A 27,424-nucleotide genomic window follows, 5' to 3' on the forward strand; every position below is an offset into this window, starting at 1 on the left:
GGCAGGTTTGGTTTGAATGTTTGTTATTTTAATGTTAAGTGTGCAAAATACTTGTGTTATCACTGTAGTGTCTGTCTGCCCTGGGTTCAAAGTCGTTGACTATGCCTTCTTACATATAGGCTTCATATTTCTCTGCATATTTTTTTAAATAATATCATATTAAAATTATGTCAGCAAGTAGGCCTAATAGCCTTAACAAGATAAAGAAGATTTTTGCCATTTCGCGTTTGGTCAGGTAGCCTATCATGATGTAGGCTAGGCTATGTCCTAACAACTGGTTGCCGTGCAAAAACGCAGCCAATAGCATCCGTTAACGGGCTGTGTTTATGGGATGGAGAAAACGCAGTCTAACCAGCTGGAGCCTAGCCTACTTCGTGCAAGTCTGAAACATACATCTTGCAAGAGGTGGTTGCGGTCGAAAGTTATCTCTTTTATTGTCGTCGTCGGTACGCCTCGCAATTGATCATGTCGTTAAAAGTCTCCATTGCTCAGCTCGAGACCATTAAAAAGCCTCTGCTAATTTATTTCCACCGCCGTGAACATCCACGAGCGTCGTGAACTCCTCATCGTCCCTCGGATTTCTCATCTTATGCTGTAGTAGTATAGTCTTTTGTTTAGGACATGGGGATCATTTCACAACACTGAGTTTCCAATCGATTTCTGCTGCCACCGTGCTCGAGCAGCAGTGCTCAATTAGGCTTGTGGGAAGACTTTCTCAGAATGGCCCTTCGCCCACGCGTTTGCAAACCAACGCTCTGTTAAAGTAGACTACAGGGTACACTATTCTGCACTGGCCGTCGATAAGCTAGAGCTGGACCATCGCCTCGCTCCTGACACTCCTGCATCCCTGCTGACCAATCAGAGCCGCTGCACCGTCCCGCCCCTCCCGAATCCCGATCCCTTCAGAACACGTGATCCGGAGCGGTCTGGAAACCTGCCGCTCGCCTTCAGTGCGTTATTGTGGTTCACAGGTACAGAGGAATGGCCCTCCGCGAGACTCTGACAAACTCACGGCTCTCCGCGAGCGCACGGACTGAGGACGGAGGACAGTCTCTCTAACTGGCGCTTCAGTGGATGTTGTAACTTCGGCATGTCACTCGAATGGGATATATGATTTTTGCCCCATTTGTGTCTCTCAAAAACACCCCTTGCGTCTTTTTATTTTTTATTTTTGCCTTGCTTTCTAAACACCTCTCTTACCCACTCTCCTCCCGAAACCATCCCCTCCCCTGTCATCGCACCCAGACCTTTCTCATTCCGCATCTGCACCTTCTCGCTTCGGGCGGATCCTTGCTCTTGTCATCCAGAAACAACTGCTTCATGGGGCACACTCCTTTCGTCGGAAAATGTCCCCCTCTTGGCTTCTAAGCGCACCGGCAAAGTTGACAACATTAGGACCAGGGCGCGTCTGTGAGCAGTGTCGGGGGAACTGAGATGGGTGTCTCGGTGGCGGCGGCCCTATATGAGCCCCGAAGTCCGCACCAGTGGAGCCGGATAGTGGGACACTGGGTTTGGATTGCAGTCTTGTCTTTTCTCGCCACTTTCCCAGTGCAACAACTTGGCGCTTTCCCATCCTCTCTCAGCGACTGTCAGACTCCAACTGGATGGAATTGCTCAGGTGAGAATTTCATAGTCCGCTGCTCATTGGGTTGAAGGGAATACGGGTTTGAAGTTCCCTTGACAACGAAAGACGGCTGTTTATCATACAAGTCGCATAAGTTATGGACTTAAATTGATCCTAATGTGTGGTGATGCAAGCTTTTGCATTTCACTGTTGCTGTAAAAACTAGGCTACCTGTTTTAGTGATGGTCAGGATGTTTGGTGTGTTGTATAGTTATTTCAGTATCGTCTTTTTAACCCTCACGGGATAGCCTATATAAATCGCCTAATGGTTTTTCATGAAAACAAGGATGAATCGCTATGCCGTGTGTCTGACACCATATTTCCTACATCAATTGACCTGTTTTTCAAGTTCAGTGCGTTTAAGAGAAAACGGATGGTTGTATGTCAAACACAATCACTAATAGCAAGAAAATAGGCTAATTAGCCAGCAAAAAAGTGGTAAACCTATCCTTCTGTCTAAATCACATGTGAATTAAGTTTCTGTGGATAATTTGAGACTCAGAGACTATATTGCTTGTTTATTTCCATTATCTATGTATCCTAATTTACCTAAAACTATTATTTATATATTTCTATTTTTTGGAGAGAAAAAAAATAAACGAGGGGTTTGATGGTGATAGGTTTCAGCCTTCAAGAATGTTGGCTACATCATTTAGAAGTCAAGTCATACTTTTCTTGGTTACAATTCCATCAAGCCAGCATAATAATCTCAATAATCAGTCCGTTGTAGACTCGGATATTAAGTGGAATTTGATTTGGATTGCGCCGACCTTTCACCTTCACTGTCAGAGCGCCATTCAGATGATTTCGGAGGCACGTGAAATAATCATGATGCGCGCGCCCTGCGGTGAGAGAGACCCGCGGAAGTCACCGCATGTTTGTGCGCAGTTTTCCGCCGTGGCGCCTGACTATCAATCAGCAGGTCACCGTGGGCAATTAGGTGTCGTTTCAAAACGTCTATACCTACTGCCTGCACTTTGGTTATGCAACTCATGGCAATGGCATGCATGAGACGTGGGAAACTCTACCACAGGCATGCCTGAAGGCCACTTCAGTGTTTCCATGATTTACAAAAAGGTGTTGATAATAGGCTATGATACATTTCCTTAAATCCTTACTACAAATGCAATCATACAACCATCGCAGACTACAAAATATAACACAAATTGCCAGAATCAAATGCCTATTGCCAAATGCCTATATAGGTATATTGTAATAATTTTCAAAAAGGTGTGGCCATTGTTTGAATTGATTTTTTTTTTTAATAACTTATCTGATTGGTGTCTAAAAACTTTTTACTGACTGTTTTTCAAACAGCTGTCAGTCACTGATTTTTCAAAATATCTTTTGTGTGTTCTTACAAACTAATAGGGTATTTTCATGTTTAGGTGAACTATCACTTTAATTCACTGCTGAATAAAGAGGATAGTGCACAGAGTAAACATAATATAAACTGACATTATTGCATTTAGGTCTGAAGAGAGGAATCTGTGGTATAAAACCTGAAGTTTTAACTGACTGAGTTTAACTCACAAGCACTTAGTTATATGCTGAAGACAGCAATAATGTCCAGCAAAACAAATGGAAGCCAGCTGTTTAGTCAACAATCCTAACTTGCGGCGGTTGGCAACGGATACAAGCGATGTGAATACTCTTGCAAAGTAAGGGCATTTTTACTGAAATATCTTCCCTGTGATTAGAATTCTGTAAGCTTTAATTTTATGTACCAACTCAAAACCCACGACCCAAAGGGCCAGTGTAAGCAAGATGGTCCTCACTGCAGAACACGAAATCCAGGGGGAGGAGTTGGATCCAGATCCAACTCCTCCCACCTTATGTGTACCCAAACCCATCTCAGCCCCCTGATCCCTAACCCCACCCCTAATACTACCCATCTCCACCCCTTAGATCTGGATCCAACTCTGCCCCCTGGATCTCTTGTAATGCAATGAAGAGCTACTGGAGTAAGCTCTTATTTTTAATGTTCATATATCAATAGCTCTCCTTTGGAGACCTTTTTTATTATTTATTTATTTTATTATATATTTTGTGCAGTGCTGTCTCACCAAGGGCTTTTTTATATCATTTGCAAGGTAGGTGAGAGGAGATAGAGTTTTATTAATTTAAAGAGACATAACAACATTAACTGCCAGTTTTAGTTAAACTCTTAAAGATATAGATTGTTTTCAAATTATCAAAGTGTTTTCAAAGTACTTACAAAATGTCGAGATTTTTCAAAATGAACTGCATCTCAAAATAATTGTGTTGCATAGTAGAGGATTCAGACCAGAATCTGTAGAGAAATTCTCTACTACACTATAGACCATATTTGTATTACACCTCAAACAAAAGCTAAAAACATTTTTAACTGAAAACAATGTCCTGGGGTTTGAATTCCAGCTCTTTACTGGCCAGACAACTGGTCTGATGTCTCACTCCCAGGAGTTGTTTATACTTCACCTTTAGAATATTTGTGTCTTTGCCAGCTTGCTCCTTTAAATTATTCACCTCACAACAAGGCCGAAATAACAATCTGCATCTCCCCTGATACTCACCCATTTGGCACATTGTGAGACGTAACATTGGCTCACACTTCTAGTATGTTTTGATAAAATTACAACACTCGAGGAGAGCAAGTGGACCTGCAATACCAGGTGTTCGAGCCAAGCAAAGTTTCTTATTTCACTGCAGATGAAAGAAACAATCAGATGAAGGTGGTACTGGCACCATTTTTAATTAGGATTGTTAGAGCTCCATTGCTGATGAAGTGGATGTAGTCAGCTATAATATTGGAGGTGAAAATATTAATTATTACAGTTAATTCCAATCCTTGATTCATATTCACGATAAAACACTGCTATGACCGCTGCACCCGGTTCTATTTATCACTGCACAACACTGTGGTTCCTATGTTGTTTTTATATTAGCTTTCATGCATATTACACATTGGAACGTTGTTATTGTTCCCCTCGCTTCGCAACGCGTCATGCCTAACAATGCCCTTCAGTCGTTACTTATTCAAGCACAGCCTCTCGTACCTTATTGCTTACGTAAAGTCTAGTGTTATTCATATATGTTATGAAGTTCTACATACATTCTCTAAACTGAATGCATTTATCTGCCCTTCACCTTGTCACTATAAAGCTACAGCTGTAACTCACAACCCATTTGTTTTAAATTTCTATCCATTAACCACTAAATAGTTTTTATACAAAAGTGGCCGAGGGATATGACAAATTATGCTGCTCCAAACACCTATCCAAAAGCAGTTACCAAGGTTATACTGATTATAAAATTCTTAACAGAATGTTTTGCTTCCGAATCTTAAAATGACTTGTTTGTGGGAAACCAAACTTCTGCAAATCTGGCCTTGCATAGGACGCATAGGATTCCACACTAAAATTAAAGTAGAGCAAAAGATTGATTATTCCATATTGTGACGCATTCCAGTGTAACGGATTATCGAAAAAAAGCATTAAATTAAAAATATTACAAGGACCTGGCTCTATGTATAAGTTATTGATTGGATTTTGAGATGTGGGTGTTGCAAGTGGGTGCAAATGTAAAGACGATATTGAATGGTCAGGATTTAAACTGTCTAAATGATTGAAGAGGTCCAGCATACAAAGTATGACATTTTAATTAACAATTAAGAGTTTAAAAATATATAATATCTTATTAAGATAATATCATATTAACATAAAAATGAAACATAATACAGATGAATTGTTCACAATAAGATAAGATACATAACAATCATTAACTAAATAGATTGGGTGCACAATCTTAATCAATTCAATTTGAAGTAGTTAAATGTTTGCGTCTATAGTTAATCCTTCACTGTTATGTTCTGTCCTGCCTGCACCTGTTCTTGTTGGTCCCTAATTAGTTCATTAGTTCCCTCATTTCATCCTGTGTATTTATACTTCTTGCTCTGTTCAGTCCTTTATTATTTTTTGACAATGCTGCTCTTCATGCGAGTCACCAGTAAACTCTATTTTTGATCAAATCCAGTGTACCTTATCTTCCTTCATTGGCTACACATTACATAATCAGTGTCACGGACTGGTGTAGAAAAGGAAAGCGAGGACTAAATAGCAGAGAATGAAGGTTTAATAAAAATAGAAAATAAATCCAGGTACAAACTGAAAACAAAAGCAGGCAAACAGATAATCAGGTCTGAAGTCAGGGACACTAGGAAATGTAAAATAATAAATAACTAATTACAGGACTGTGAACACAGGGAGAGTGAATAGGGAAACAAACTAGGAGGGTAACTAAGAGGGCAGGTGGGGAAGATTAACAATATGCTGATTTCACGCAGCCATCATTTTGAAATGGCTCCGGTGGGAAGAAAACCGGAAGTGTCGCTTTAAATCAAAGTCGCGAATGCGATGGCGTATTGTTGTGTTTAATTAAGAAATTAGTTATTCTAAAAATGTACATACATATCTTTCATAGTTTAGACTATATACAGTGAAATTTATATATATATATATATATATATATATATATATATATATTCAGAAAATAAAAAAGAATTAGGAACAAACTATATATATATATATATATATCAATCAAGTAACATGACTAGAACACAAGAACATGACAAACCGGGAACGTCAGAGCTCTGTCACCAAACTAAGAATTAAACCAGACAGACAGTGACAGAACTCTGACAATCAGTGCTTAAAGATGCTTAAAGATGTAAGACAAATTCCAGTTTGGGACAGGACTATTTGTTTTTGTGACCAATTTCAGAATGAATGAAGAATTTGAAAATGTAGTCATTATTTTTACAGTTCTGCTTAGTGACATAGTGGCACAGATATTAACCGCTTTATTATTATTTATTTTTATCTTATAATACTATACTATAAACTCTAACTTTCCTCAAAGGGACATTGTGTTGGAACTGCTGCCATCTAGTGGTGAAAATGTACTTTGCATTCAAACGAATTGTGCTCTCCAGCGCCTCCCTTTTTTCAAATGCGCGTTGCATCTACGGTAACCATTATGTACCAAAAAGCTATGACAGGATTAGCACTTCGTCGAGTGTTCCTTCGGGTGAACGGGTTTGTTATTTCAAACAAACAGCAACTTGACACAACGAAAAACGAATGTTACAGTATGAACTGTGAAAACATGAACTATTGTAATAAGTAGTTAAGCCTTCTTTATTCGTTATATTTTCTGAAGTAGCCTACGTGCATTAGATATCATCACCAAATGTTAACTATGTTAACTAATGTATAATAAACTATACAACCAAACAATGAAAAAAAGGCTTGTAATTAAGACTGTAACATTGCCTTACCTGTCGAGAAGAAAGCAGGACTTCTGCATCTCTTTTGAACTCTTTCTCCTCTATCCACCTGGAAAAAGCTATCCCGACATTAACTCGTGCTTTTTGTAATCTCCGGTCACGTTTCCTTTTACGATCTATTTTTTGGACTTTTCTGGCAACAAGGATTTGCAATGCAGCCTTTTAAACTTGCCAGGGGCCTTGAAAAGCCTCTCACTGCTCTGCTCCTCTGCTTCTGCTGATTTCAGTCACATCATGCTGGCTCTGAACGAAAACGCGTTGGGAAGCGAAAACTTATGTCCCTCTCTGCTATTATAGTTTTTCAAGATGGCAGGACTACATGGAAGCCTCCGTGGACTTACCCGTCCTATGTGTATAAAGATAATAAATTCTTAGTTTACGAGCATAAGTATTTGAACAGAGGTATTTGTACTCCATTGAGGACATACTGTATTTATGAATAAAAATATTGATTACAAATAATAAATTACATAAACATTTACACATAGTCTCTTTAAGTCCATATCATGTTCTTGTGTTGTGTACTAAATGTCAGTTTAAGGCCGTTTGTTGGAGGGTTAAATATAGTATTTGCCTGGTTGGTGACAGCTCCAAAGAAAAAAAAAATCACCTCCGCAAATCATTGTTGCGAGTAGTCATGCATCAACTGATCTTATTTACGGCTGTGTGTCACACAGGCTGTTTGCACATCATATTTTTACTATACATACCTTGAACTTCATACGATTTTGAAGAACTTTTGAACTTACCGAAAGTCTATTTTAGATTCAGGAAGAGTTGCTTTAACTTGTTTTTGTGGGCCATCAGATAGTAGAGCATCTTAGGATGAAAGATGTAATTTCCTGTTTGGCTGCTCTAATCATTGCACTGTGAATTCAAGGAATGACTTTGAGGAATTTTTATTGAAATTTGCAGGATGTTTCTTGTTGTCCACACACATACTGTTCTTTCTTCGCAAAGAATAGAACAACAGATCTTATCTATTCGTGTTGACATCCAGGCTACTGAAAGATTGTCCTGCCAGAGAGACTTTAAAGAGAGCAGAACAAAATTCCTTTCCGCTCATGGTAACTCGTCCCTGCTCAAAAAGCATTTTTAACTGACTTCCAAAAGCTTATTTACTGTTAATCATATTATCTGACTGATGTTTGGTTAAGTTTAAAATCTGGTTAGACGTTTAAAGGCCTCTCAGTGTCCTTGATGAAGAAATTAACATAATACAATTTCAAGGATGCCACTGCCTGTTTCCAGAACTCATTTCCTCTAGTGTGACCTTCTAACTTTCTTCAATCACTGATTTAACTTTGACATCCCAAACTTATAGGGCTTTGACCTTTTTGGTGGTCCATAGTAGACCAGGAGTGTGAACCCTAGTGTATAAGTACGTACGTATATATAGCTAAGGATAGTTCACCAAAATGAAAAAAAAAAAAAAAATGAAAATTATGTCATCATTTACTCACCCTCATGTCTTTCCAAACCAGAAGATATTTTCAAGAATGTTTCAACTGTTTTTTTTTTCTTCAATACAATAATGAATGTTTGACTGCAGAAAGCACTGAGACATTATTTTGTGCAAAAGGCATTTTGTGTAATGCTAAATTATATAACGTATAATGCATGCAGTGAAAGGAACACATTTCTTTTTATTTTTTTCAAAAAAATAAATGTGTTTCAGATTTACTTGTTGGTAAACAAGTCCAAACTGTTGAATCGCTCTCAATATAATCTGTGTTCATTGTGTTAGATGGAATATATATTCTCAAGTTTGGTTGGTTGGCTCTTTTGTGTTGAGTTTTTACTTGTTTTCTGAAACGGTAGCACCTTATGTGTTGTATTTTAATAGAATTGGCTTTTTTAGTGTAGCAACAGGATGCACTGCTTCAGATTCATTAAACTGAATGGCGGGATTTTGTGTCTGGTGAGAGAGAAGATCCATCATCACACCATTTCCTGCTCCTGTTACCTCATTGAATGCTGCACGTCTCAGACTTTATAGTCTCAGACAATAAAGCATGTATGTGTGTCGTGAGGTCAAGCTGTATCATGACACAGCTATGGAAGGGCAGCCAAGTAATAGAGGTGTGACAAAATGCCTTGCATCTGTATGACTTCGCAGAGGTATTGCTCACATCAATAATGCAAGCAGATACTGATTCCACCTAAAAAATTGTCTGTGATTCCCATGAATGCTAGGAAAAGATTTTGTTTAAAAAGTATTAGGGTGTATTCACACCTGCCTTGTTTGGTTCGATTGAATCGAACTCTAGTTCGTTTGCCCCCTTGGTGCGGACCTTTTGGGCAGGTGTGAATACAGCAATCGAACTCGGGTGCGGACCAAACAACCGAACCAAGACCCAGCTGAAGAGGTGGTCTCGGTACGGTTCCAAACGAACTCTTGTACGGTTCGTTTACGGTGTGAACATGAACCGACCCAATTGCAAGAAAGCACTGCGTCGAAAGAGAATATTGCGCGTCTTTCTGCGCGTCGTGTGTGAATGTCTAATCGCGCAAAGATGCAAAAAAAAAAAAATAATTTGCAGTTCATAAAGCATTTGCAGTTCACCACCTTTTGGTGGTGGTTGACGAGTTTCCCCCTTAAAGCGAGTGCCGAGAAAAATTCTATATATAAATGTAATGAATTATTATTATTATTAATGTAAGGATAGTTACAATACAAGGATGATGATGCGTTAATTTACGTTAAACTGGACAAACTTAATCGCAAGCGTTAACATTGACAGCACTTGTTAGTACACAATAAGAATCTCATTTGAATGAGTGAACATAGCCCCTCTATGAATTAAAACTTTATACCTTCTCCGTCTTCTGTGCAGTGCCACTTGTAACGCAAAGTTGAGATGTTGCCCAGAGATAAAAAAAACAGAAGGTGGTCGAATGAAAAGATGCACGAGAGACGAGAGTTGTCGTATTTCCCCGCGTTTATAGAGCCACTCAAACGTTACACTCGTCGTCTTCTCAAAATCCGAATTACAACTTCGTATAGATGACATTGTATCATATGATAATCATTAGTTTCTTCATATTGCATTTGTACAGAATTAACACAAAATTAGTAAAAGAACAAATATTGCAGTATGAAATATATGGAAATATCTCCATGCTGAGCCTTTTTTGCACTTGCTGATTTCCCTTGAGAATCCTTGTCCAATGAATGGACGACCTTAGCACACGTGTGGTTTGGTTTACAAATTTTGGTTCACTTGCAAAAAGAGCAGTGTGAAAGCGAACCGTACCAAAAAAATAAATAAATAAATAAATTATTTGGTCCGGACCAAAGCAAGTGAACTATTGGACTTTCCTGGTGTGAATACACCCTTAGACTCAAATTAAGGCATACATTCTTATTTTATCAGGGGATTTATTTATGAGGGATTGATGATGGTTTTGACTAATTAGCTTTGGCAAATACTCTGACTTGTATTTGTTGCTTCAGTAAGCTGAATTGATTGAATGTCAGTTAATCACTGCTCCTTAAGAACAGATTGTGAACAAGATGAATTTAAATAAAACATTGCAGTTGTAATCCATTCGTATGAACAGCTTCTCTAGTTTTACACGAGAGATTATTGCACATACCAAGAGCCAGAATCATTTCTCAAGGTCTCCAGAACTGAGACACATAATGAGAATATTGCAACTGACGACTGATTTCTTTTTTCCTTCCAGTAGCCTTTGAGGTCAATTGATAATTTCTTTAGCTGAAATGCAAATAAGTGCACTAGATTACGTAAGACATTTTTCTGCACTGTATGTGGCCCTTTAGCGGGGGCCTAAAGTAGCTGCATGTCCTCTGGTGTTGTCGTTACAATGAGCAATGTTCTGGTTCGTTCTAGCTTCCAGGGCTCACCGGATAACACGGGGTAAAAATATTGTGTAGCACTTGCAAGAAGCTTATTTGCTTTGACAGCAAAAATCCCAGGGCACACAAGCGGACCCACTGTTTTGTGTCATGTAGTCTTATTATGATGATGTATGGCTCTTTTAGTCTGAATATATGCGGGTAATATTGAATGTTTCATGAGATATTATTCTTTGCGTAATGATAGTGTCGTTTTTGTAATATTAAGCAAATGATAGAGATGCTTATTCCTTAAATAATTATAAAAGCTATCAGATAGGATCTGAATGATGTAGTGTGGGTAAACGGGTAAAGTCATTATTTTGGGAGCTTATTGTTAAATGAACAGCAGTCAGCCTGTATGCTGAATTAGGTTTTGACTCAGCTGTGGTCTGTTTTTAGAAACAACTCATCTTAATTGTAATCATTTTAAGGAATCCTTGTGGACTTAAACTGTCTGCAAGCTCTTGATTTTTGATGAAGTGCTATTTTTCGGAGTCTGTCCAGCTCCTCAGCAAAATTAGAATATTTGACAGAGACTGTACTCAGCTTATTATAAAAGCTGAATAAGGTTCTCATGTGCCTATTATTCCAAGAAGTTCACCGTGTGCTGAATCATTATTCCTCCATGAACGCTTGTTTAATTTCCGATAAGAAAATGTCTCAAGAGCAAAATATGGTCTTGGCAAATGGAGGTGCTCATCGCAACTTGATGAACCTTTCAGAAGCCCTGCCAGCCATCCTGCTGGGATGACGTGTTCGCCCCGATAGTTCTGCTGAATTATTTTTATCAGAAGTGCCTGAGCAAACATCCCTGCTTGTGCTAGTCGCGTCTTGACAATGCTGTGTTTATGCAGAAACTCATGATGTTTTCTGGCTCTTTGGGTTGTTGCAGGGGATGACGACCGGGACACAGATCTCTTCCTTTGTGACACCAACACTTGCAAGTTTGATGGCGAGTGTCTCAGAATCGGGGACATAATAACATGTATATGCAACTTCAAGGTAAGACCACTTTCACTATGAACCAGCATCACTAATCCAGGTTTAGTGTGTTGTGAAGGGTCAGGGGTTGTATGACACAAATCTTTTATTACTTCGTCAATATCACATATTGTCACATATTGTATTGTATTACAAAATTGTTTTTATATATTTTAAATCTTTTTATTGTATTGTATTTTCTATTCAGCAAAATATTGTAACAATATGTCACAAAACCATGTGGTAATGCCGATCACAGTTAATTAAATACTTTATAAATAAAATTAGTTTTCTTTTTTTTTTTTTTACTTATGCAAACTTTTGAAAGACATATCTTTCATGGCAACAACACATCACTTTTGTTAAGTAAACAAAACACTTAAAACTATAAAATGATTAGTTCACTTCAGAGTTATTTTCCTGACCATTTACTTACCCCACGTCATCCAAGATGTTCTTGTCTTTCTTTCATCAGTCAACAAGAAATAAGGTTATTAGGGAAAACATTCCAGGATTTTTCTCCATTTAGTGGACTTCAATGGGGTCCAACGGTTTGAAGGTGTAAATATCAGTTTCAAAGGGGTTTACACGACTCCAGCCGAGGAATAAGGATCTTATTTAGCGAAATGATCTGTCAATTTAAAAAAAAAAAATGATTTTATATATATATATATATATATATATATATATATATATATATATATATATATATATATATACTCACTTAAAGAATTATTAAGAACCTAATACTGTGTAGGGCTGGGTATCGATTCACATTTCAATTTCGATTCGATTTCGTTTCACAAGCTCTCAGTTCGATTCGATTTCGATTCTCGATTCAATTTTCGATTTCGATTCCTGATTTGATTCTCGATTCGACTATAATGAAGATGTAATATAAATCCTATATTTATAAAAAAGAACAGTGGACATAAGTTTACTAGTGGTTAATTAATACAAGGAAATTAAGAGCCATAAACCTGTATATAAAACTCTTTTTATTTTAGGTACACTAAATGCATACAAAGAATAAACAGGATTTTGATGCAATATACAAAAAAAGTCAGAACAGTCGCACAGCTTGATCAAACAGTATCATGTTATTGTATGTTTAAGATAGATATAGATAAATAAATATATAAATATTTAGAATTTTTTTTTACATTGATCTTACCTAAATGGTAATGTATTTTTTTGTTTATTTTTGTTTTAAGAGTTTATGTATGGAAGCTTGATTTCAATCTTTGAATTAAATTGAAAAAAGTAGCACAAATAAATACAATAGGAAAAAGAAACAAATTAAGAGACATTTTGGGGTAGTTTTTTGGGTATGTCAGAAATACTACAGAAACTGACTAAAGTAATCCAATGTAAAATAACACTGGATAGTCTTTTTAGTCCAGACTGAATTAAATACAAAGGCTATTAATTCTGATTGCTTACAATTAATACTATATTCTGTTGTTATGACAACAGAATTAATGACTGACACAAATGGCTGCGTTCACTTTAAGAACTAGTGCGCGAATCCATTACTGTTTCATTAACTTTCTGTCACACGCGTTTAATGCTAATTTAAGACATTACCGACTGTCTTTACGAGGTTACTCACCAAGACCAGAGTTTTGACATAATGTCGCGTGTTTTAACTGTTAAAGTGATATAATCCAGGGATAAAACTTTTGTTTCTGGCGAGCTGTTTGTGAGGCAGATTTAGGCTGTAACGTTACTGTGCACTAGTGTTGTCACGGTACCAAAATTTCAGTATTCGGTACCAATACCACTAAAAATTCACGGTTCTCTGTACCAATTTCGGTACCAAAGCTTAGTTAAAATTTACATATATTTAAGTGTTTATCACGGTTACAAGTATGGAAACTGTACATTTGTATTATAAACACTTTAGAAAAAAATTAGATAAAATGACCTAAAATAAACAATAGTATACACTAACACATTTTTAAAGTTGTTTGTAAAGTTCTAATCCGTTAACATTTATTTAATGCACAATGAATGAAGTGAACAAACATGAACAATCAAGTGTTTCTATTAAACAACATTTACAAACATTAATTAATGTTGTAAAAATATATTGTTCACTCAATGTGTTGATGTGAAGTAGCTAATGTTGATAAATGGTATCTTATTGTAGCATGCAAACTATAGGCTACAGGAGAAAAAACATGTTTTATTTGATTTGACTGTACTTTTATTAAATCTAAAACTGCATTCATATTTAATTTTGAAAAGGCTTTTTAAAACTGCTGAGTTATAAAGGCAAGAATATGCCTAGAACTGGCACTGACATTAAATGACATAAATAGGGATGCGATACTAATACCAGTACTCTGGTGTCGGTTGGATACTACTGTGCTCATGTACTCGTAAAACTACCCCGAAAGCACTTTAGAGGCCGTTCACATATCGCACGTGTTTTTTTAATTATATTTTTGCGCGTGCTTATTCTTTCCAAAGCGCTTGCTCTCACGCGGCGTCTGTCGTTGCTATGCAACGAGTTTTTATTATGAGCGCGCTTGCCTCGCGCCTATATTTGAAATTGCGAATTTGCTTGTAATCTTATGGCAACGTGACATTAGCCTAATCCAAAATATTTCCATATGTGGCTCTTTCCTCCTTTCGTGTCAACAAGTGGATTCAGAGAGAGAGAGCCATATCAGCAATGTGAAGAGGACGCAACTGTGCACCTTTCAGACAGCGCGTCTAGAACTGGATTAACCTGGTATTCGGTACCAAGAAAAGCTGGTACCGTAACATTTTTTTTTTTTAGTACCGACTTGGTACCGAAGTACCGAGTTTTTTGACAACACTACTGTGCACGCAGTGAAAGACATCTCTGAGAGTGCCCGAGCACGGGATAGTTTAACATTGCTTGTAAAACTTAAAAAGACGTGAAAATGATAAACGTTAGTTACGATCATAGGTTACGATGCAATGCTGGCCCGATTGTTAAGTGAATATTCTGTCATGTCCCGACTCCTAAACGCGTGTGTGTATCGACAGCTGCAGCGCTTGCCGCTTGCCTAGTGCAGAGAGACGAGAAGATGCAGCACCGCGTCCGCGAGCCCTTTATATGGAAAAAATCGATTCGTGGCCATTGAGAATCGATTTTGAATCGAACACATTTTAAAAAACGATTAATCGAAAAATCGATTTTTTTTGCCCAGCCCTAATACTGTGTTTGATGTTTGACCCCCTTTCGCCTTCAGATCCCAAATATGCTCAATTGGGTTGAGATCTGGTGACTGTGGGGGCCATTTTAGTACAGTGAACTCAATGTCATGTTCAAGAAACCAATTTGAAATGATTCGAGCTTTGTGACATGGTGCATTATTCTGCTGGAAGTAGCCATCAGAGGATGGGTACATGGAGGCCATAAAGGGATGGACATGGTCAGAAACAATGCTCAGGTAGGCCGTGGCATTTAAACAATGCCCAATTGGCACTAAGGGGCCTAAAATGTCCCAAGAAAACATCCCCCACACCATTACACCTCCACCACCAGCCTACACAGTGGGAACAAGGCATGATGGATCCATGTTCTCTTCTGTTTACGCCAAATTCTGACTCTACCATCTGAATGAGATACCGTTAAAAATAATTTTGGTCACACCGCCCACCCCTAATGCCGGGGATACACTTAACGACTCGCTGAAACATTCTAAGACTGAACTGATCTCACTTACAGACTGCTCTGGCTCGGCACATTCGGGCATGATGAGTTGAAAGTGTTAAATAACATTCCTTGAATCCTCCTAGAGCTTGTCTTTTTACTACAGTTGTTTTTACAATTTTTGTAAAAAAAATAAATAAAAAAAAAACCTTAGGGAAAAATTTTCTGTGAATTTTCTCTTAGCCCTCCGTTTGAAGTGTGCATCTGAAAAATCAAGTTTCGAGGGCTATGTAGCCCAACCCCTTCGCCCTACTCCTCGATCTCAACAAGAATCGGGACACCCCTAGACGTGAACGCGCAAAACGGAGGAGTAGGGCCAAGGGGAGAATTGGGATTGAGCCTTAGAGGCAAGTCTTTGATGCCATGATAACTGTCCTTTAGTATTTCCCTGTTTTCTGTCCAACTGATTTATAAGGGGACTACTAGAAAGTTGCCCGCTTTATCTGCTTTGGTCGTAAGATCACAGTGAAATGAAGACAGAGAGAGTCGTTGCTAATAACATCTGAGTTTGGTCTAAATGAAAATGCATTAGAGTCCCTTCAAGGCCCTGAGCACATAGGCACTCAATGAGTCTGTTATTTTTATCCCGGTTCACGAAGGAACATTAGTTTCTTTGGAGAGATAAATTAACTGTTTATCCAACCCCTCTTCTTTTTTTGGTCCAAATAGGCCTCAAACTTTTCAGACTCATGATGGTATTCTTTTTTTAGGACAAACTCCATTCTGAGTCTGGCCTCAGTGGGTCACATTGCTTTAATTTGTTTTCAAGTGAGGTACTAAATGCCATCGGCAAGAAAATGATAAGCTTGATTTAGGCATCCTGGACTGTGTGCCACATGTGTGCAAGTGAAGTTCTGACGTCAGCTAGCCTAAATCTAATAATGGTCCATGACTTTATTCCATTAAGTGAAATAATTCATCAAAGAAGGATAGTCGAGTGGCTTGTGACGGGTATGAAGCCCTAGAGAAGTCTTCAGTCAGGGAGGCAGTGTTGCTGAAGAGAGGAAGAAGGTTTGATCTGCCGATGAATAGAGGTCATTCAGCCCTTGATGTCCATTGAGTGATGTTTATTCACCTCACACCAGCTCTCAGAGGCACCTAGCACATCACTCATACTGTGATGTTTACTTAAGATTGGTTCTTTAATGGTTTTTTAAGTATTCATTATGTCTGAATGTTTGGTTGAATTTTACTTTCAAGTGTGCCTTTGTGAACTGTACCACTGAGAAGAGAAACCCCCCATTCTTTAAGGAAGATGGACCACTTTTGCACTTATAAATCTGATTCATTCTGCCAAGCTGAATTAAAATTCACTAACCAATGTGGCCAAAGTGAAGCAGTAAATATTACATGGTGCTCATCATTGGGTTGGATTTAGTAATTTTTTTCACTTTGGTCTTGTCTTGCACTGTGCTGGAAAGTTTTTTATATTTATCTATATAGGAGTAGTAGATAAACTATCTATCAAATATTTCTTTAAATATTTTTGAAAGAAGTCTCTTTACATTTACATTTATTTTGCAGGTATTCATCTTGGAGATGCTTTTATCCAAAGCGACTTTGAAATGAGAAATACAACAGTCCTCAACAAGGCTGAATTTATTTGATCAAAGATAGAGTAATAATATTGTGAAATGACATTATAATTTAAAATAAATTTAAAAATATTGTATTTTTTTCCTGTGATCTGAATTTTCAGCATCATTACTCCAGTCTTCAGTGTCACAGGATCCTTCAGAAATCATTCTAATATGCAGATTTGCTGCTATAGAAATATTTCATTATATCAGTGATGAAAACAGTTTTAACAGCTTAAAGGAGAACTCCGGCAAACAATGAACCTTTGGTCTAATAAAACATCGGTACCTAGTCAATCGTTCTCTGAGATTTGTTTTCATGAAAATCGAATGTAAAGATTTTTATCTCTAAAAACTGTTTAACGTATAATGCTAGCAATGGGGGCATTGACTAAGTAAAAAGAAATCGCTAGTTTATACCACTAACAAGGCTCAAAATAGCCCCACACTAACACAGTAACATAATGAGGGTCCATACATGCAAAACGAAGCATTGAGAACTTTGTAGAAAATAGTTAGAAAATAGTCTCATCTTAGAAAATAGTCTCGATAAGCGAACTTCTGAACTCTGTGAACGGCGTTCGGGGATCGACTTATCGAGCGGCGCCTTTCGTTCCTCGTTGCCCTATCAATCTCTCGCAGGATCCTCTCTTCGGCCACCAAACAAAGGAAAGTCTGCACCTCCTCGTTTGACCACGGCGTATTTTTCCGAGTTGCCATAATAATAGTAGTTAGTTTAGTAACTATCTCTGGCCAAACTATTTAAAAATAGTGGGGTTATTCTGGATACTCCATCTAACGCGTGTAATGATGATACAGTGAATGTTGACGATTTTCTCTGACCAATCAGCAGTCGGCATTGTTTTCACATGACATTTTAGTATCGCCTTAGCTCGCCTTAGCTCGCTCAGGACCTCATCGGAGATGGTACAAAAAAAGTACTCGAAAGCTGGAACAGGTACAACTTTACACAGTGGAAAACCAAACAAAGGCGAGCCGAGCCGAGTTGAATCGAGTCGAGCTGGTACTGTGTAGTGGAAAAGTGCCATTATATTCTTTTTGGCAAATCCTAGATAATTAAAGATCTACAAAATCTACAAAAGATCTACTTTATTTCTTCTGTGAAGATATTTTGAAAAAAAAAATGTTAATGTTTTTGAATGTTTCAACTGACATAACAACATTGGGGTGAAAACATGAAGACAAAATGTTCTCTTTTTTGATATTTTAAAATTGTGCTCTAGTTGTGTAAAGACAGCATTTAAGAAATGCAATTTCAAAAAGCCAGCAGAAAAACAACTGTTTTTTTTTTTTCTCTGTCAGATTTTTCCCTCTTTCTAGCAAATCTTTGATTGTCCTCATCTGGACATGTACCATCATGCCATAACGGATCGTGTTGTGATTCTGCATGTTCAGTCATGCCCGTGCGAATGACTCATTGTGTTATGACACCTCTGATCCAAAGCTCTGGTGCTCAGTCATTCATGTACACTTTCATTGCCTACTCATGTGATTCATTAATGGGGGGTTATTGCTTAGCCATGTTTTTTGGCTTGTTTGCAAGCTAGTTTATGGAATTGTTCCTTGCCTGTTGATGATGTGTGGTCTTGATTCAGTTTTACTGGACTGATCAGTTATCATAGCATCTTTTCTCAGCTTGGCTCGTCTCTCAAGCACTGTTTCTGGTTACACTATCCCTCTGGCCATCATTGGATAACTGAGGTGTTGCCATTTTCAGATGGATGTGAATCGGTTGACTTAGCAAACAGCTTCTAGTTTGAGTTCTAGCCAAGGTGCAGCACTCAAGTGAACTTACCCATGAAAAACTGCATCTCCTTCAGTTCTCCTTTAGCGTGAACTCTGGGAATGAACTCGCAAGGCGCGCAGACAGTAGCAGAAGGTGGACGACTTCCCTCCGGGCCTTCGGCTGCCCATCATAAGAGCCATTTTCAGCCAGACCTCTTTGCATAGATTTCCATGCATTTGTGATCCTTTTATTCTTCCGTCACATGGCTTTACCGTGGCTGGGGACAGATTAAAAGTGGGGCTTTATTCCCTGGTGCCATTAGACAGTCCTACATGGCTATGACAATGAATCATATTGTACAGGTGCAATACCAAAATGTGCTTGGAGTGCCTGTAACTGCAAATTCGAGTGTCTTCTCATGTTTATGTGGAGAAATAGGCCATGAGACGTTTTGTGTTACAGTTATTTCACTACAGGTAAAATGGTGTTTTTCAGCATGAGTACCTACAACAATAATGACACCATTTTGTTTTACTGGAGTAAATCTAATAGATTCTCAGTATACAGTCTGCTACTTTAATGGTTAAGAAAATTGTTTGGTTATTTTTTTCTTTGGTATTTTTAAACATTTTTAGTGGTTTTTTTGATGAGCAAATTCTATTACGACATGATTTTACAAAATATGAGTGACTGCCCCCCCCCCCCCCCCCCCCCATTATTATTATTTTCATTGTTACAGTGTATCTACCAAAGAACAAACATTTTTCATAATGGCCTTTGATTTAAAACAAAGGTCTATGTTATGCAATAAAAGTGAATCAAGCAACATTCCTTTTATAATGTATTAATTTTATAATGCCTGCAATAACCGTAAAATCATTATTGTATGATTAATGTAGAATTCAGCTTATGTGCGGTCACAGGTGTGTGGATTTATTGGCTATTTTATATTTTATTATGGTTCCTCTAGTCAGAACTCAGAGTCAGAAATTAGTATTTTAGAAATGTGTTTAAAAGTAAAGTGTGTAATTTCTTACCCGTAGAAGATGGAGGTAGTGTTTGAAACCTGTTTAAAAATCATTGGTTTGGCAATTGCGTTTGGTGCAGAAATGTTGGTGTAGAAATCACACTCTTCTGCTTTAAATGACTTGCAGAAATGCATTTAAATCATGACTATTTTTATTTATTTATTTTTTTATGTGTAAGATTTTTTCATGTCTTTCACCCCTAATAGCTTCTCTCCATGAGCTGCCACATGAGATAACTTTCACCAATATATAAAAAATGAAGCAATTAAAATCAGGAAGGAAGTTATTTCAGGGTGGAATTAGGTCCAGTTTCCTGTTAAAGTCAGTCTGGTGGGATTGAAAATGCAGTTATACTGGCAGCATCCTGACTATGTAAGATGTGGTATGTGTCATACATCCATGTACACCGAGTCCCTCGGCTGGCATGCGCTAGACATGAGATTGGTTGGTGGTTTGGCAGCTGGAGAGTCGGTGGTGTGGGGATTCTACCGAGGTAGGTGATATTCGCTTGAGCCTGATGCCACTCAGGATAGCAGCATCTGTATCAGTCCCCGCGTGGCTCTCCTCAGCCTGTCAGACGCTATTACCGAAGAGCCGTCTCCCCTGACAGGTCCCGGGAGCTCCTTGCTGGGAAGAGCGTTGCTCTAATCAAGAGCAGACTGCCAAGCGCTTGCAGAGCGAGGCATGAGCCTTTCTGCCCTCCCCATAGCCTCCCCCCACCCTCATCAGAGGCTAACAGCACGCACATGGGCATCCTGGGAATGGGGAATGTCACTCAGTCACACAATGGCAGGCACGTCTCTGTGTGAGGGGGCGCAAAAAATACATCATCTGGTGAGACATGCACCAGATTCTTTTTTTTTTTCCTTCCTTGTTTGTGCCTCTCCGGGATATCGTGGCTGATCTGCTTCTATTTTTTCCCTCCCATGACCCTGTTGGCCACCGTCCCTGAGAGCTGTCACAGATAATGTGCTTCTTTAAGAAAGCAAGCGTTGAATCCGAATGCACTGAGACATAGTTACTCTCTTACTTTCCCCGGTTGAAACTGGAATATTCCTCGGATCTTTGCTATTTTCAGATGATCCATAAACAGAGCTTCACTGAACATTATTTGTTGTGCATCTACCATCCATTATTCACAATAAAGTTTGTTCTTTGTTATTTTAAAATGAAACAAAGTGTGGGCTTTCAAATTCAGTTAATGAAAACTGTGCCTTTCCATTAGCAGAAATGCTAATACGTTGATGGCATTTAACAAAAACAGTAACGTGTTTGAATATCTAAAGTATATAAAAGCGAATACATTTACCTGCCTAGTGCCTAAAAACGTGTGTAATTAGCAAATTAGCATTACCTGCTCTTTATTAGACAAAATGTGTCTTGCCAGAGTGCACTGTTGGTTACAAACTTATTTTTGTGTGTGTTTTTAATACATTTTTTATTTGTGAGAAATACTATAGGATTACAGAGTCAATAAGATGCTTTCAAAAGTATTAATCAGAATTATTTTTCAGATTTATTTTTTAATCAAGTTCAAATATATTTTTTCATGTTGATTCATTTTTTTTATTATTATTATTATTATTATGAAGAAACAGGTCAAAATTATATTTTGTTGTAATCAACATAATACCAAAAGTGTTTTTGCCTGATCTTAACTTAAACTGTAATTTTCGTTTGAATTCATAATTTCAGATAGCTTATACTAGGCATTTCTAAGTTCCTCAACTGAAGTGAGCAACATTTTGGAGTGATGAGAGAACAAAACGCATGTGAGTGAACGTTCACCCTCTCGTCCTTGTGCGAGACCCTCCCGTTCACATTCCTTCACTGATTTAAGGTCAACTCATCCCTTTGGTATGGGACTAATGATCTGACAGAAAGGACCAGTTTTCCGTCGACATTCCCTGGAGCTTTTACTCTGTCACAAACGCTGTGCTAGACATCCATCACATCACAGACCCAGCTGACAGGGCCACTCGAAGACGCTATCTCTGTCTTTTGTCACAAACCACAGGTGTTCCAGTGCCTGGAACAGTAAGTCTTCTTAGTGCAAATGCCACTCGTGACATCTGAGATTTTCAGATTTCAAGGTTCGGACAGCCTTGTGTTTTCCAAGGAAATGGTGGTTGGAGTACCATGGATGTCACTGGAATTCAAACAGACGATGTCCTGACTTGTTTCTCCGTACCTCAGGGCTTCGACTCCATCTTTGACAGATTTGTTCTCCTGATAAGGATCAGCTGATGTTACTGATACACAGCCGGTAGGCTTTACGTTATCTTAATGGAAGAGAAAAAAGAGACTGGGCAGACTTCTTGTCTGTGACTGTCTCTGTACATGTCAGATTGAGCTGTGTGCGCGAGTGCAAGCAATGTCTGTTTGCAGTCACAGCCGCTCACTCATGGTGCACTTTGAGCATCGTTATGGCCTCTCATGTTTCTCGAGTCGTGCTGTTTCAGCCCTCATAATGTGCCCAAGGGTGAAAAGAAATGCTACATAATGCTTAATGAATTAAATGGGTTATATCATGTTCCACAATGCATAATTAACTCGCTATGCCTGTTTCATCTCAAGCTGTTGTCTACCCACTGGAAAGTAGACAAGTACACACATTTGCTTTTCTTATATCAGATCAAGACTTTTTTAGCGCTTCTCAGTCTGTTGGACCATATGGGAGTTTTGCATCTGCACTCAAGAAACCGCTGTTTTAAATATGACACTCAAATTTCACACTTCTTCGTGGATATCCTTACATTCAGAGTTTCGTTCGCTCACAGTGTTGGACAATAAACACATATAAACACTCACTCCAGTATTTGTGCGTGTATCTTTACACCCCATCTTAATCAAGGCTTACAATCTTGAACTTCCCAAAAAGTATCATTCTCATCTCAGTTTAGAAGATTTAAACCTTTGAATATTATCGTGTTGATACAAAACACGAAAGTGCGTGACTTGTGGATGTTATTTTTTCACCTTGGAAGCGGACAACTTGAATTCACTTTTTTAATTATATTTCTATAATGATTTGTATCCTGTTGTTGATACAAGAAGCAACCATTGAGAACATTGAAATAGCCACAAAAAAGCTGCTATGATATTACATTTGCTTTGTAGCAAAAGACATTTTTCACCATCAAAAAATGTTTGGGTTCCAAACACCATGAGAGTGATTTAGTGATGGCAATTTTTATTCTTACCCTAAATAACCCTGGGTAAACTAATGGAGTCCTGCAAAACCATCTGAACGTTGGACCAGATTACTTTAGTATACAGCACAAGAGTGATATTTTGGTGGTGGAGGATAAAAGTCGCTAGACTGCCGTTTCCTTATGGGAGTGTGTTGTCTTAACATGTCAGCAACTGTATACGGTAGTTTTCAGTGCTGTTAGTGCTTCCTTGTACAGAACTGTAGACGCAGTATGCAGTCAGTCTTATCACCGCACCGATCGCTTCTGCTGCTCACTGTGTCTGACTTTAATTGCCTGTCTTGGTTCAGTCTAGCCCTACTGCTTGAGAAGTTTCTTTGTCTAAGCTCAGGCAGTACAAGTAGTGCCTAGCATAGATGGATTGACTTGTCAGAAAGAGAACAGCTGATTTGTGCCTCTGAATAGATGAATAGATCATCTAATAGATGGACTGACTGATGCGGGAATGAATGCCTGGGTTGGGGAAAAAAACTGATGGATGGGTGAAAAACAAGGAAATAATGGGCTGCCACTTGCTAGCTCTAATACTAACTCTAATAATGCTGCAACAGCCAACACTTTTCTGTTGGCTTCCTGCCTGTGATTAAGTGTGACATCAATTCTAGGTATAGTGTAAATGAAATGTTAAAAGGGGGTAGCACAGGTGTCTCTGAGTGATGTTTGCAGGGACTATTTCAATGTTGTGAAGAAACACAGGCTTCAAAATAAGTAAGAGATAATGAGGAAAATTGGAGCAAAACAAGACCTCTTTTAGCCAGAGCACAGCCCCACAGCAGCCCCTGCAGGACAAAACAGGAACTTCAGCACCACCGGGGGAGGCTCAAATGAAAGGTATCAAAACACAAAATGCCTTATAATCAAGAGTTTTAGATCCTTTGATCCCAAAGGGAAAATATTGTAAATATAATACTTTGTATACCAGCAAACCTGCTCACATATCCACAAATAGCTTTGAAACACTGTCAAATCTTTGTGGTAGACAAAGAGACAAAATGCACAAGTAGTATGTGAGTATTGGACCACTTGAGAGAAAATGTAACCCCCAATATGCCTAATGGAGCACTGCCGTATAGTTAAAAGTGTCAATCACTTTGTTTGTTTAGTCGATGCACATTAACTAGATGTAGCTAGTGTAATTTGAGGTTAAGAGGCTCAATTTATGATATCATTATTGTCATATCGCACAATAGCTAATTTAAGTTACATTATTCTAACAATCTTGACAAACGTTTTTTTTTTTTTTAAATAATAATATATTTTATTTGCAAAGCGCCTTTCTCATATTTCACATTCTCACACCTTAAAATAGAAAAAGTAGGCTTTGTAATAAAATTAAAGTCCAGGTTTAAAACAAAATCAAAACAATTATACATCCAGCTCAATACAAAGGAATAAACAAATTGATTAAAGTGCTTCTATTATGGTATATTAAAATTTCCTAATTTTGTTTTGGATGTCTCCTACAACAGGTTTACATGCATCCAAAGTAAAAAAAAAAACAAACAAAAAACACACTAATTGTCTCATAATATACACTGCTCATTGTCTAATTTTGAGTCTGAAAACGGTTTGTACGAAGATTCAGTCTCTGTAGACCCCTCCTTTCCGAAAGCCTACGCTGCTCTGATTGGTCAGGTTGCCCAGTCGGTTGTGATTGGTCGACCACTTATAGCACGAGTCAGAGACAGAACGATATCACAATTTCTGTTCCATAGGCTTCCTCAGCTCATGATACACAGTGATACGAACAGAAATGATGGCATTAGTTTTTTCATATCAATCCCAGCGTGTCTTCATCCTTTTGAAGTGCATGCAAAGTAGATTTGCAGCACTGAAAAGAGCGTCTCTGCATCTTCTGCACTCCTCTCCTCTGATCTTTAAAACTTTGCAGACCTTTTATAGTCACAAACAGCTATATTATGCACTGCATGAAAGGTAATTTTCGAAAAAGCATTTAATCATTATAAACCAGGTTAATTATTTCTTAAAGTTTGCAATAATATTTCAGACATCACCTACTGAAGCAAATAGGAGCTGTGCTTGCCTGTTACAGTATCTGCATACACCTGCCTGTGGTGTTACAGAGATGCCAGTCCATTAAACTGACTTGACTTAAAGTTACTTAACAGCCAATTTGTGTTGTGAGTCATTTTGTTTTTTTGGGCGAAGGCATTTGTCGACCTCCACCCTGAGTGTTTGTGTATGGCCTCTGTTGGGAGGCTCATTGTGTTAGATTGCTTTCGAACACATGCTGTCTGGCCTTATGTTCGTCACTTACATGTTTCTTTATCTCTGTGGTCTTTTTGCTCCTTTCTATGCCTGTCCCTCAATGCGGTGTGTTACCACGGGCGTCAGTTTGGTTTGAAATGTGCTGGGGACAGAGCTTCTGAAGTGCATTTTTTTAGAAGTGTTGGGTACAAACTTATTCTAAAATGGTCTAGTGGTTGATCTTTTGCCAAGCGTGTCAGAGATGCGGGTTCTAATCCACGCTCGAAGTTCATCAAAACTGAATATGTTCATCATTGGTTACAGTCTATATCAAGCAGTGACACATGTGTGCATTTTATTTAGTGATTTCACCGGAATGAATAGAGTCTCCACAATGACGGATAAATTGAAGAGCGCACCACAAGAGAACAAATATGCAACTAATAGCCGTGGCAACGAGTGCTCAGCTTGGGTTCAAAGCTAAAACAATTTAAGCTAGAACTCTTATTTAATAGCTAACTAAATTAATGCTCTGCTAGTTAACTGGATGTTTTATTTTTTTGTTTCTAAAAGTGGTGGGTACAAAATGACTTGTGATAGAATTGACGCCTATGTGTGTTGCTATGTATTGATTGAATAAACTGTGTAATCCGAAAGGACCCCTCACACAGCTAGTGAGGGGGTGGGTTAATAAGTGCAGTGAATTGAAGTGGATAAACCTCTTGCTGTCTGTCGATGTGCAATATAGAAAGTTATGTACAAGCACCTGTCTGTTTTCTTGAAAAACATAAGTATCCTATTAATTAAATAATTAAAATAATAGATGATACACAAAAGTTGTAATATATCAAACATGTTCACTTTCCTTTTATACTCTATATATGCATTACAAAAGAGGAAATGTATTCTTTAAAAAATGCAGTTTTCCAAACAAACTCTAAATTTAGGCATGGCATATTTGGTTAGAATAAAACCAAATATTAAATAAATCCCAGCATGCCAGGGATTATATGGTTAAACTGATATTTTTCATATTATTTTAATTTTATTTTTGAAAACACAGTTACAAAACAGTTTTGTAATGTATTTTTTTTCTGTTCAATTGACTTTGTTATTTTTCTAATCTATAACTGCATAATAAATCAGAAGTCTCAGGAAAAAGCTTACTTCTGTATTGAAACCTATGGTGGATAAGGAGGCAGACGGATAGCCTGTATATTTTGGTTTTATACGTCACAGTTGTGAACCATGATTTGTTACTTGCTAGTTAGTTGCATGTGATATTTATAATTTAGGGGGTTGGGTCATACTCTTTCTAGAGCTCATCTGATTGGACACAAATCTGTATACTGCAGGATGAGTCATCATTATCTTTATTCCATATTTGTTCCATCCCGTTTCGGTCCATTTGTTTTTTAAATGCAAGAACACCAGTGTGAACGGCACATTAGACATTTTGGGACTGCTGTGTAGTTTGCATAATTCACTTGTCTGCAAACAAGAAAATGCTTGTCTAATGCTCTTTTTATCATGGCTAACTTTGAAATGATCAAACTTTGTCTGCAGTGGAATTGGACAGGTATATGTGTATTATATCTATCATCATGATAGAGCTTTTCAGCTTTTTCAAGGTCCTTTCATTCATCATAATGCTCCTTCTTCAATCCTAGTCTTCTGACCTGCAAGTGAAAAGCTATTTTTTTTATAGCTGAAGTGTCTGTCTGCTCATTTAACTGTTAGTATGTCAGAGACTCTTTGCTTGCCCTCAATTTATTTCAATTAACTTTTCTATCATAATCACCAGTTATTTTTTCCTCAAAGATGAAGTGCTAATGCACTCCTTCCCCTCAAGAGGTAAAGTTAAAAGGACTAAACCGCAGGGGCTCTGCAAAACAGGCATTTCTCTGGGCATGCTGGGGGCTGCCCGGGGCTGGCCAGCCTTTCTCACTATTGCATCATGCCAGGCCAAAAGATTGATTGAACACTTGAAGCTGTAAAAATGTCAAAAAAAAAGTAAAAGGTTTAAAAGTGGGTAATATCCATTTCACTGTCTCTCTTCCTACTCCTCTAATTTTTTTCTCTGTTTATTTCGAGATCATCTCAATGCTTTGCTCTTCTGAGATTTCACTGTTTTTCTTTTCGGGTGTCTCGGTTGCATTTTACTG

The 27,424-nt window shown here is 38.0% G+C and overlaps 1 protein-coding gene across 2 annotated transcripts in view; it reads left to right on the forward strand.

Annotated features, from left to right (window-relative positions):
* The first annotated feature begins 823 nt into the window (after positions 1-823).
* tmeff2a (transmembrane protein with EGF-like and two follistatin-like domains 2a) overlaps positions 824-27,424 on the forward strand; it is a 64,957-nt gene continuing 38,356 nt past the window's right edge. Inside the window, exons 1-2 of one of the 2 annotated variants that reach the window (XM_039655883.2) lie at positions 824-1,618; positions 11,708-11,817. In XM_039655883.2, coding sequence (XP_039511817.1) covers positions 1,435-1,618; positions 11,708-11,817 — 294 coding nt within the window. In that variant the 5' untranslated portion in view covers positions 824-1,434. The remainder of the gene's footprint in view (positions 1,619-11,707; positions 11,818-27,424) is intronic. The other variant, XM_039655882.2, reaches the window with a different exon arrangement.

The sequence above is a fragment of the Pimephales promelas genome, chromosome 7, assembly GCF_988280905.1.
Source record: "Pimephales promelas chromosome 7, fPimPro1.hap1.1, whole genome shotgun sequence".
Lineage (NCBI taxonomy): Eukaryota > Metazoa > Chordata > Actinopteri > Cypriniformes > Leuciscidae > Pimephales > Pimephales promelas.